General features: G+C 35.2%; 1 protein-coding gene across 9 annotated transcripts in view; it reads right to left on the bottom strand.

Moving 5' to 3' along the window:
• The window catches only part of DCUN1D4 (defective in cullin neddylation 1 domain containing 4), a 36,993-nt gene that overhangs the window by 4,344 nt on the left and 19,183 nt on the right, over positions 1–13,466 (bottom strand). For 6 of the 9 annotated variants that reach the window (XM_048940915.1, XM_048940914.1, XM_048940912.1 and 3 more), the window contains 6 exons: positions 7,532–7,623; positions 5,220–5,290; positions 3,599–3,690; positions 2,619–2,727; positions 604–708; positions 58–163 (listed from right to left, as the gene is read on the bottom strand). In XM_048940915.1, the coding sequence (XP_048796872.1) occupies positions 58–163; positions 604–708; positions 2,619–2,727; positions 3,599–3,690; positions 5,220–5,290; positions 7,532–7,623 (575 nt within the window). The remainder of the gene's footprint in view (positions 1–57; positions 164–603; positions 709–2,618; positions 2,728–3,598; positions 3,691–5,219; positions 5,291–7,531; positions 7,624–13,466) is intronic. The other 3 variants (XM_048940916.1, XM_048940911.1, XM_048940913.1) reach the window with 1 other exon arrangement.

Below are 13,466 nucleotides of genomic sequence, written 5' to 3' on the forward strand. Positions count from 1 at the left end.
ATGACTAAGCTCAGAGAAATAAATTATTTTAAAACACCAACATATGGTAGTACTTACAGGCTCCATCTTCATCGTAATTACTGAGGTCAAGGTTGATTGTTCTGCTGAATTCAAGAACGTTACACCATTGGTCCTTATTGATAACTTTGTATTTTGATTGCTGCTTGAGGGAAGAAACAGAAGTTACTGAAATGCATCTTCAACTCCTTCAAATTCAGTTTTCGTGCAGGAAATTTAAGCCTTGGAATGAATTATCATTATTTGCATCTCATCTAAAATTAAATAGGATTTAAAAAGCCACTAAACCATCAAATTAGTATTGAATAATGTATGTTTTACTTTAAGCCACCATTTAGTGGACAAATGCATCAAAAAAGAACAGAAGTCAAGAAGTAATCAAAGACATTTTATACTCTGTCTTGCAGCAAATAAAGATCAACAGAATAGGGATTTGAAAAACAAAAAGAAAGAAATTATAACCAGTCACAAATGCCATTTTGGGAGTGTTAGTATAATTTAATTCAGAAAAAAAAATCTATTCATTCCATATCTAAGTCAAATAGCGCCAGACAAGACAGACAAAGTCTGCTTCAACATCCTTACCTCTAGAAACTGATGAAATACTGGAAAAAGAGACCATGTTTTTCCTAAAAGAAGGCCTAACATACATTTGGCAGTATTTATGTCTAGGCTGCGCTGGTCCTTTTCCTGCATGAAATGGAAAAAAGCCAAAAGGGAAAAAAAAAGAAAACAACCATAAAAAACATTTATTTACAGCAATATCAAACACTTTTTTTTTTTTTAAATTAAAACCCAACATTCCTCAGAGCTAATGGCTCGCTGTAGAGGATGCCTTCCATAGCAGTGACAGTTATTTGAGAAAGTCTTACTGAGGAGGCATGTATTTCTGTTTGTGACCTCCTAACTTTCTAGAAAAACAACAGCCATACCCATGTTTGTATGCATGCATCTGCACGGCCATAGGAGTCTTAAAGCAGCATCACTGCACATATTTCCTGAGGTTTTCTTACAACATGAACACAACACGACCTGTCAGAAGGTAACTAAGCAGCTATCAGTTACCAACGACTATGTGAAAGTGATCAGAGAAGGTTCCTTGTTCTGTTATTCTACTGATCACATTAAATTCAGATTAAATAAATTCTCAAACAAGCACAGGTAACACGATACTGTAACATATAGCAAATGGAGACTTCTCTCAAAACTGTTCCAGCTTTATGCCAATTTAGCAGCAGTTACATTCAGGCTTGCAGGGCCAGGATTTAATTTCTTGTTGTCTGTTCTTGCTTGTGTGTTATTTTGTCTTTTAAAGAAAAAACATCACCATCTGTATCTAGCAGATTCATTACACCTGACTAGTAGGAAAGTTTTAGTAACTTGAAAACATGACTTTGGTACATCTCAGAAGTTCTGTTGATATGATTTGCAAGTTGCAATCATATCAACTTGCAAATCTACAGTTTTGTGGTTTTTTGTTTTTTGTTTGTTTTTTTTTTTTTTTTTTTTCCAAAAGAAGTCAGAACATCTGACTGTGTTAGAAACCTTTCTTGAGAGCACTGTTTGTCAGATCCATTTGCACCTCTTGAAAACCATCCAATGACCTCTTCAGAAGTGATTTGATGGCCTGTCATTTATTTTTGATAGGTCACCAGCTGGCACAGATTTGCTATTAGTAAACTAACTTTTTTTTTTTTTAATCAATTCAATATATTTCACCAGTATCTTGAACTTCCTTGGCAATGTTAAGTACTTCTAACCTCTGTATTTTATTTTCAGCAGAATTACCAGAATAAGCCTTCACACAACGTACTTGGTTCTGGCTGGGACGGAATTAATTTTCTCCACAGCAACTTGTCTGGTGATGTGTTCTGTGTCTTCGACCAAAATAAAGTTGATAATACAGCAATGTTTTATCCACTGCTAAACTGTGTTTGCATAACATCAAGTCCTTTGCTGTTTCTCCCTCTGCCCACCCAGTGAATAGACAGAAAATGAGCAAGAGCTTGGGCAGGCAGATGCAACCAGGCAGATGACCCAAATCAACCAAAGAGATCCTCCATGCCTTACAGCATCATGCTCAGCAACAAAAGCGAGAGAGCAGATTTAGGGAAGTTATTCATCTGTCTAGGTCTACCTGTGGAAGACAGTGAACAACTGTCTTTGCAGAACTTGCTTTTTTTCCTTTTTTTTCCTATTTCCACTTCTCCTTCACTTAATGAACACTTACCACAGCTCACACATTTTGCTTGCTTTTACTCTTCCCTCTGCTGATATCAGGACATTGTTTCATGTTGTTTCATAAATGTTAAGAACATAACTGATGATCTTCCAAGACTTTTTAAAGCCAATAGTTATATTATAATCACCTCTCAGCATATTTATTATTTTTACCACTTGCATAAAAGGCTGAAATGCCTTGCTGTTTTGAATGTTTATGCATAGAAAACTCAAACAGTAAGAAAAAAAAAAAAGTGATTATAACACAAACATCTGTTAGAGAGAATCTTGATTGATATCTTAAGAGAAACATATTTACTCTTCAGCATTACCTATCAAATAAAGTTTAGTTTTATACATTAGCATTCTCCAGTACTTACCCGTGCAAAGTCAAATGCATATCTATAAATAAGTTTAAAATTGGTAGGCTCATTTAATAAAGATCTCAAGCAATCCAGAGAATTTCTCAATTTTTCTGTAGTATCACATCTGAAAGAAAAGCAAAGAATGATTTCATAGTCTACATTCTTACACAGATGTCTGATGTTCTTAGAAAAAGAATCTTAACATATATCCCCAACACTGCATAAAATACGAAGGCTAAGTTTGCCTGCTTAAGTTGCCTTGATTTAACCCACAGGACAAAACTCGTAGATAAACTAGTAGAGTCTTATGCTTGTACTGTCATAAAAAATTGTTTGAAGCTGTAGAAAATGCACTTCCCATGAGATAAAACCACAAATTCGTCTACAAAAGGAAACCAACCAACAAACCACAGAAGGGAAACAATACTTCCATAGCTTCAGCAAAGCTATAGAACTTCCTAAAGTTTTGGTGATCTGTAAAGATAAGCCAAAACATAGTTCTTTCTCCCCAGCTCTATGAAACGTAGTTATTCAACTACTTCTATGTTAATTATGCCATAAGACCGCAACTGGAGAACGCAACTCCTAGAAAGAACACAAAAATGCAGTCACAAAAAACATTTGCAATGTTTAGCATTTATTTTAAACTGAATATGCTCTAACAACATACCAATATCTAACACTCATACAATGACAGTAAAGCTCAGAAAGAAATAGGTCCTACCCAGTGACAAAGACAGATGTCCTTGCAAATGTCCCTCATTGTATTTCTGTTTTCTTGAGGCTGCAGACATTTTAAAAGTATGTCAAGCAAGCAGCAGCCAGGTTTCAAGTTATCTTTGAATGAGCCATATCACCAGAAGCAGTGACAAAGTGACACTGCTTCTGCTCTAAAGTAGAGCACTCTGTTTAAAGTTATGATTAAAACATCAAAGTGCATTTTTTCTACAACAACCTGTATTTACTATTAGAAAGAGTTTTTTCAAAGCACTTACTGTAATGATGTCATTCCTTTTAACCATTCTTGTAATGTAAAGTAGCCCATGTTTTGTGCATCCAACTTCCATGCTAATACAAGCATTACTACCTATTTCAGAGGAAAAAATAGGAAAGCTGAAGAGAATCAACAAAACTATGTGCATATTTTTCAGTTGCTGTTTAGTAGGCTCCAAGTACTTTACTCAAATAAACAAAACATTCAGAACTTTGCTATTGAGCAGCTATTTAAAGGTTAAATCTGAATACAACAAACCTGCATATGATTCAAACCATAAGATTCTAGCACGAAGATAGGAAGTCAGTTAGTCACATTATTTCAAGGGAGCATGCACAGAATGTCACAGTAGTAAGCTAGTGTGCATTGCAACCATGAGGAAGATGAGCCAGCACAGGCTACAGAAAATGTTTCCCAAATTTATTAAATCTAAGCACTAACTTGAGACAAGTTACGTTTTGTTAAATTCATCTAGGTGAGCATCCATTGCAATCCATAAGCTTTATGAAATCCAGTTGTTTTAAAGGTGATACTGATCCCACATGAATCCAGCTACCACAAAGTACTGTCAACTCCACCTAATTCTGCAAGTCTAAACTGAGGTATAATTCAAGTAGACGTTAAACACACTGAATGAACTAACATTAGCACCTATCAATCCACAGGCTGATTCATAATTGCTTCAATTTTGCCCCAAAGGAAACAGAATCCTTTTAATATCTCACATAGAACACAGAAGCAATGAAGAAGCAATAAATTCGGAAAAGTGATATTGGAGGATTACTGTCATATTCAGGATACTTAAGATATATGCATGGAAAAAGTGGCAGGCAACTATTCCTGCAGACTAGGAAAAAAAAGTGTAATCAAGCAATTTCAATTTGCAACTCTGGCTAATACTAGTGCAGCTCTATACTGTTAATGCAAAGTCAGGATATCTACTTATGTAACTGAAATGTGTCTATCAATCTCAAGGGTTTACCACACTAATAAATTCCAAGGGTAGCAAATTTCATCTTATATTACCAGCAAAACATTCAACTTAAATCTCATTTTAACCAATAAGAGATGATTTACAAATCTTGCAAAAGATGGGACTTGCACATATGTTTTTAAAAGTATATATTAGACACCAGAAAAAAAGCTGCAAAAGGTATAGCTATTTGTTTCCTAAAATTCCCTCTCTCCTTCATGTATATATAAATATAAAAATAAAATTTCACCTTACTTGGGTTTTGAAACAGCATAATGGGAGTGCTAATACTGCTCACAATATTCAAACCACCTTTCTCCCATAGAAAACATTAGCTGGTAGTTGTGTCAAATCTCCAGTGCAGTCTCTTCCTAAACTTTTATTTCTTACTTTTGGTAGGAGGAGTAAGGGAAAAAATGGGGGGGAAGGTGTGGCAAAGGCAAACTGAGCTTTTAGTCAACTTAACAATTCTAGTTTCAGAACAAAGGCAAGTTGGTTCCAAATGTGCACTTAAACATCTCTGGTTTATATTTCTTTCTCTCCCAAAAATTCTATTTGAATTTCTTTTATTCTTGATGGAAAACAGGAGAAGTTAGGTTCATCAACATCATAACACACTATGCATCTTCTGAATGGACTTCAAACTTACGTTTTCTGGTTCAACTCCAATGTCCTCACAAAATTTCTCCATACCTTCCGGCCCAACAATGTCATCAGTGCCTGCAAAGAAAATGCACTTTACATATCTCTGAGAATTATAATGGACTGATCTTTAGAGCATAAGAGAAATTTAATCACAGTGATCACAATCTGAACTTTCATAAACTCTAGGTAGGTTTATTTGGCATGCAATAAGTATTTCCCCACTTACAATCAGACGTGGATACACATGTATCTTTATCTCACCTTTGGAAACAAAGACAGAAAAACTATAGAACAAATTTTCACACTTGCTAACATCTTTTATTCCACCCAGTTACCAAGACAATCTTAGAGCAGTACATGAATAAGATCTTTAACAATACAGACTAGCAGAACATCCAGGTAACATCAGCATGGTTAAATGAGTGAACAGTGATTACTGAAATGATTACTGAAATTCATTTCTTAGCTTGAAACTCTACTGTTATCATGGCATTGTATCACATAAGATTACGGTATCTAGATATCTATGACACAAGAGACTCATTCCCAGAATCTTACTCTACTGTTTCATTCACACACTAACTCTATAAAATGTTATCTACCAAAAAGACTCTGAAATAAAAATGTCATGTTCCTATTTATCTATATGGCAGTAAGACTACAGCTGCACATTACGTGAATTTTAGTTACTGCAGGGGGAAATGAAAGTATGAATTACACATAGCTATATCTTTGCTGACTTAAAATGAAAAAAGGTTCAAAAACAGATGTCATTAAAATACTCTATTTTTTTAGATGTTTGTAGCATCTACATTACATTGAAAAAAGTTGTAGGCATAATTGTACTGCTTTTTTTTTTAATATACTACATATTTGGACTATTTTTTTTTTAGAATTATTTCATTCACATCAAGAAGGGCTTACTTTGGGAAGAAAAGCATTAGAGGTTGACACCCGTATTTCTATTCAATACAAACAGTACAAGAAAGAGGTATGAAAAGGAAAATAATTTTAAGTTTTACTATGAGGCCACCTACTATTGTAGAAATAACAAGGTTTTATTAAATATTTTCCCATCTTCCTATGACATCCTCCCATTCACACTTCTGACCGTAATCAAACTCCTTCAAAATAAAATTAATTCTGTAATAAAGACACACTAGAGAAAAAAAAAAAAACAACAAATCCAGTGCTGTCTGCAGATGTAAAGGAGAAGACTTTAAGAAGAGAGCACAGAAGAGATTATAACTAAAAAAAAAAAAATTTCATTTTTTACAATGTTATTCAGTACAATAAACAAGATCATACTCTCCACTTTTCTGTTATAGCTTGGTGCATGCAGGCAATGGAAAAAATCAAAAGATCTTTCATACACATCCTTCCTTTCATCCCTTCTCTTCACCAAAGTCGTGATAAAAATGAGTTATTCCTGTTGCTAGAGTAAAAAAAATAAATAAATCAAGATGATCAGAAAGTTGCAGAATCTAACAGGTAAGGTTTGGCTTGAAATTGAATCTCCTTTCACAGACTGCCACAGACAGGTGAGATCTCAAACTACTTAACTTTATTAGAAGAAGAAAAATGATTTATTACGTCAAATTAAGTCATTCTTCATTACACATGAGGAAAGACAAAAAACAACAAACTGTGAGCAATGTTATCCAAAACAACAGCAGAAAACTGTAAGATGACCTTGTATCCTTTGTCAAACACCTATTTCATTTCCTTTTGGTCTTCTTTACAGTCATGAGATTTTTTTTTCCCCCATACTTGAAGTTCTCCCCGTCAGAAAAGCACGTGTAAAAACAATGAGAACAAATCATGACCAATGACTTCACTCACTGTTAATGGATGAGCTGTTGTGACCATTGATCACAATCAATAACCCTACAATACCTGAAGGAAGTTCTCATACATTAAAGCAATAATAAGTAATTCAGTTGACCCTCTTTGTACCTTCTAATGGAAAACTATTCAAAGACTGTTACAGGACACTTGTGCTTATTTGTCTCTATGCTAGAAACCAGAACCACCAGGTTTAGCAGCAACAGTTAATATTACTACCTCTGCTACCTTTTTATTTAGTCTGGTTATTTTTACATTACAAACGTACCTTCCCTAGGAAGTTTTTGCACTATTCAGTGTTAACATGGCAGGTGGAGTAACTTATAGAGACAGAGAGGCAACATTTTGTACAGAAGTACAATTTTAAATATAGATTAGAATAGTTAAGTATGCTCATTCATCCAGCTCACTTAATGCAGTTAAGTTTATAGGTTAAATTTTATTGAGAGGAAACTTGCATTTCACACTTACCTGCATATTCATAGAACCATTCTAAGCATCTTTTACTCGAAAAGACTTCCTCTTCTGCTTTTATTCTAGTTGAATCATATTTTCTATACATTCTTAAAAAAAAAAAAAAAAAAATTAGTACTGCAAAGTTTAAAAAGCAACAGTTTAGTCAACAGCCATTGTAAGCATGAACCATCCTAACCACAAAAATAGCCCGGTCCAGATTCAATCCCGAATATCATATATGCAATATATGCAAGTCCAAGTAAGACTTGTGCATACTACTAGCTACCATATTCAACTGACAGGCTGCAATTTGGCTGTGGGTCTAAACCCACAGTAACTCCATGTTATTGTTAACTGTAGTCCTACCTGTAGGTGTATGCAGAATTCATGCATTATTTATTAACTATGGAGAACTGAACACTCTTTTTGCCTCTTCAAAAATTCTAGAAAAGGCATAAAGAGCAAAACAGGCACAACCCATAGTAACATTACTCTACAGGCAGTAAGTTGGTAACAAGATAAAACAAAACAAAAAAAAAAACAAAAAAATCAAACAACAGAGAGAGGAGGTCACAGGTCCCCACTGACAGTAATTCAAAGAACCCAATTCATCATAGGTTGTATCAACAGTAATCTGAAAATTTAAATCAGTAGTGCTTCCTTCCTCACAGAGATGACCGACAAGGTAATGTACCCCTCAGACAAACCTAAAGAATTTAAACTGCTTTCAAGAAATAACACTGAAACACCAGCCTCCTGAATTGAGTATCTGAATCATATAAAACATACACAATGTGTGACAGAAATTACTCGATCCTTTTTAATCTTTTCCGGATCAGAAAACACCACTTTGTGGGAGATTGTTAAAGAGATAGACTCAGCAATGCAAGTAGTTGATCAATGCTGCACAGCCTGATCCATTTCCATCACTCTACAATAGCTTAGGCTAAAAGATGGAAAAGAGCTGAGGAGCAAAGATGAGAGAAGCAAGCCATGAACAGTTCTGTAAGTGCTCCGAACATGCAGCCTTTCCTCTCAAAGTATCAAACCTTGCTGGGGCAGACAACCAAGCTGCTAACTGGTTTCACGATCATTCTGAAACAACTTTGTGAAATTAAATGGATTTGATTTCATCACCATTTTGCCTTTCCAGCCAGACATGTAAAAGATCTCTCTACTTACACAATTGAAGTACAATCATTTTCTGCTAGCAGCATTTTCCACCTAGTTGTATGTTTCTATCTAGTAAAAGGTACATATTGCACTGACAGTAGCACAAAGAACTATTTTATGTTTATTGTCATCATTTTTTTTTTAAAGCAACTATTAGAAAAGTAATAATGGTCACAAGAAAATTATAACCTACTAATTAGAAGAAAAATATAAAGGAAGATCTTTAGAAATTTCAAGATTGAAGGAAAAATCTACATTGCACTAAAACATGCTGACCTTCAAGAAACAAAAACTCAGCAGACAAATGAGCCATGCATCTCAAAAACACATATTGATATATTCAAGATTCAGTTCACTCTTTATTTGATTTTGGAAACACTTTTTCCTAGTTGAATTACATAATATGCATAACCTTTATTGCAGTTGCAAAAGAACAGGATGACTTTGCTGCCCAATAAGGAATCAACCAAGCCAGAAGGTATTAGGTCAGATAAAGACAAAGCTGTAAGACATCGCCTACCTTGAACTCTCCCCACCTACTTTTCTTCTTTTTTTTTTTGGAAGCAGTCTGAAAAAAAAGCGTTCTCATAGTTGCAGAATTAACTATGATTAGGAATGACTCATCCAACATGTTTCAGGATATTCTGAATTCAGAGGAAGCAGAAAAAGAAAGCATAGAGACAAAGAAAGGCATTCTGCTACATTGACAAAAGTTTAATTATTCAATATCCCCTTATTTTTGATGCAAATATGACGAAACTCTAACTGGAATATAAACTTGAAAATTGATAGCAGCAGGAGTTTAAACATGGAAAGCTAGTGTAGCTCCCTAAGATAGAATGATACTCACTGCAAGACTGGGGCTGATAAGAAAGTGCCTCCCCTGATTCCTCATTTAACTTGTCTACACAGTGGCTATCAGTAAGTGAACAGTGGGCCTGGGAAGGACCCCTCAAGAAACATATACATTGACAGAGCTCTTGATCATCTGAGTATTACAGAAAAAGAATTCCTGCTTTTTCAATTGGCAGAATTAAAAACCGTAGCCTGAACCAAGATACCAGTGATGACAGGCAGAGTAAGAGGAACAGAAAATCGAAACATAACAAAATACCTCTTTTTATCCATTCACTGTATCTACATTTAGCAAGTTTTCATAGAACTGACATGGATTTGCTGTGTTTAAAGCTAAAGTCACTGTTTAGGAACTGAAGGAAACAATGACAATAGTAAGTTCACATGTCCAACATGTGACCAGATAACTCCATACCTGGCCAGTGGAGTCTGACTTCTCAGAACCCAGAACTGATCAGATGTCTCAAGCTATGATGCTAATAAACTACTTCATAAAATTCAAAAATTAGAAAGGATATCATCTTGGGCTGCTCTCATCTCTGCTGTAAACTACAACCATGCAACAAAGGTGGCTGTATGAATTCCACGTCATTCTCTCAGTCTAAGGGAAGTAACAACACAGCATATATTTTATAAGACATGGATCATTTGAGAAGGAAAATGACAGAAGCAAGCACACCAAAGCAAACCTGATATTAGTTAGCTCTCACATATAGAAATGAAGCTCATCCTCACACCACCTACTGTAAATAGCAAATGGGTTTCTCCTTCAAGTCTAGACAAACCAGCTATTTCTATTAGAGAATTCTAATCCCTAGAGTGCTTTGGGAAGTGAGATGAGAGCAAGGTACAAACAAGTAACTGGGTAAGTATCTGAGATCACAGCCCAGGACAGTTCTGTTCAACGTCACTGCAAGCTCAACCTGGTAGCACTGGGTAAGGGTGGTTCCAGAGACTGTGCTCTCTGAACTAACATCAATATAGATTTACGTGCACAGAGGAAAACCACAAACCACCAGAAAAGTCTGGCACTGACTTTGGATAACAGAATATTTATTCTGTCTTCAGAATTTCTCAGCACACACTATAAGACGATGTGTTTTGTGCTAAGGATGGTGCCCATTGCTACACAAGTGAATACAAACTGCCAGAGCGCACAGGCTGGATGCCTGAGAACTCTCTGAGAACCAAACATCTACCATACAGAACTTCGGTTTACTCAAGTCCTCGATGGCTCACAGTTTCCTCACAATGCCAAGCATCAGTACCTTAGAACAGATATACAACAACTACACCAACTACATCACAGATTAGCAATTTGCTTATGCACTGATGGTCCATAAGAGAAACCTATACAATTTCAGGCACACATTAGAAGCAAAAGAACACACACATATTCACTCAGACTTCCAATTTTAGCAATTGCCTCATATGTAACGTAGTAAACCACGTTTAAAAAAAAAAAAGTTTTACTATTAACAAGGTGTGACAAAGACTGTCCAGAGCAACACTCAGGATAAATTCACTTGACAGATAATTCTTTCCTATCAATGTGCCATATTCCTCCCTAAATAAAAGGTTCACAGTTATCTCTTAAAACTTAAACTAACATTTTAAATTTAACAAAATTCACTTAAGGGATCGTATAAGAGCATATACCCTGACAGTCACACATCTAGTTTCTGCACAACTATTAAGTCCAGCTCAATTAAAAGGTACAGAAACAGAGAAAATTAGACCCATGCCTATTTGAAAAGCTCTACTTCAAAGAATAAAGTCTAGACACCTATGATAATTGGCAACACAAGCTGCCTGCCTGCAGTAGAATAAAGAAGCCTATCAACACTACTGATTTTGAAAACTTCCAGGGTTATACCCTCCTGTCTTACTTTCCCACATTAGTAGTACAGCACTGACTGTGTTTTAAAAATTTAAGTTTTTTTCACTATAGAGTATAGAGCTTGCAACTCAAGTAATAAGTCTGCTTTTCATATCATCATTTCCTTATGTGGTCCACACACAGCTTTCAGGGAAGCAGTTGTATTTCCCCAGTTTTCAACAGTCTAAGGTCCAAATATACATTACTGTCAGTTTTTTCCCTCAGCATGATTCTGGAGAAAAGAGTAGAAATATTTTTAAATGAGACTATCAGAAAGAAGACGTTATGCTACATATCTCTGTTTTTTCCTATGGAGCAGACATTCTTTGCTTAGAGACTGCATAACAGATATGCAGATAGACAGCAGGGACTAAACTCTTACCTAACAACCATCTTTACATGAAATATTTAACCCTCTGTAAGACCCTTAACATTATGATGAAAGAGCAGCATGCAGAACACATATTTTTAAATCCAAATTGAGAATACTCTGGAGTGTGAGAATTTGAAGTCCAATACGGTCAAGATTGCCAAACAGAGAAGGAAATAAAATGCCTTCAAGTCATTATGTTCTGATAGGTGTGCACTGAAAGGTCTACTTTCCAATACAATTCTCTAAAATGGGATAAATCTTACTGCAATCTAGAGATGAACACACTGAATTATTTTCACTGTTCATCTTCCAGCAAAAAAAACAATTCCTCCCACTAAAATATCACATTCATGTTTCAAGATGAAATTATGAATAATAACTAACAGAATTCAAGCTCTTATTGTGTAAGGATGGGATGCTAAAGAAAGAAAGAATCTTTGTTTTCCATAGTTAGTCTACACATGAAATCAGTTCTCCAAATAACCACAATAACATCTAGATTTGTTTCTATAAATGCTTTTCTTCAAAAGGCATCATCATCATTCCACTGGTTATTCCAAAATGAGGGTGTATCCCTAAAAAAGTGAAAATAGAAATGAAACTAAAAGTGAAAGCTATTATGAGCTCCCTGGTACCACATTTGTTTAGAGTTTATGAAGATAAGAGCCTTTCAAAATCTTTTTTCAGTACAGAACCCTGCTGCAATAAGCTTTCTGCAAAGAATATACATCTTGAAAGTATTCCTATTAGTACTCCTATAACTGAAGGAAATACAGAAACACAAAAAGTGAAGATTGAAAAGATCATCCAATTAAACTATTCATGTAAGGATTATATATGTATGCTTGTGTGTATGTAGAAAAATCAGGGGAAGTTATCAACATTTGGTTCTTGCTTTGCTGACACCCTTAACAATGACAATCCATTGGTAATCTTTAGAGTACCAGCCAACATTTTCACACTGAAAGCAAATGGGAGATGAGCAATTACTGAATTCGTTAACATTCCTCTACAACATACAAAACTTAGATAATTCCAAAAACATTTCAAGCAACAAATCCTCTCTCTGCTAGGAAATATCATTTCTCCTGTAGATAATACATTTTGTTTTTCACGAAAAGTAGACATTCAGGAAGACCCTGACCACCTTTTTTCACTTAACAGTACAGATTCCATATAGGCTGATGTCCCCTGAAAGCTTATCCTGAGTTATCAGTACGAAGTTTCAAGCAAGTCTACATCTAAAAAGAGAGCAATGGTAAAGAAGCAGACCTAGAAGCCCCTTAGTCTATATATACTGGCATTAAACTACCTGCACAATTTTTATCATATAAAGCATCCACACATTGTCAGAAGCAATAGCTTTAGAGATAACTAGGCTCACAAGAGCACACTGCTGCAGAAATTCCTAATTTCATATTGGTTTCTGTCTAACACACTGAAATGTCCAAACTTGGGGGGGAAAAAAAAAAAAACAAACAGGAGCTCTATCCAAAAAGCAGAGAAGAAATGACTTGCTCAAAAAACATTAAGCCAGATTTGAAGAAATACTCAAAAGAAAATACAGTTCTAAAATAGAGCTGAACATTCAGGAAATTAATTCATATTGCCAGGTCTGGTGAAACACAAGCTATTTTCTTGAAGATCAAAGCAAGAGAAAGGAAACAAAG

Source organism: Lagopus muta, chromosome 4 (genome assembly GCF_023343835.1).
Source record: "Lagopus muta isolate bLagMut1 chromosome 4, bLagMut1 primary, whole genome shotgun sequence".
Taxonomy (NCBI): domain Eukaryota; kingdom Metazoa; phylum Chordata; class Aves; order Galliformes; family Phasianidae; genus Lagopus; species Lagopus muta.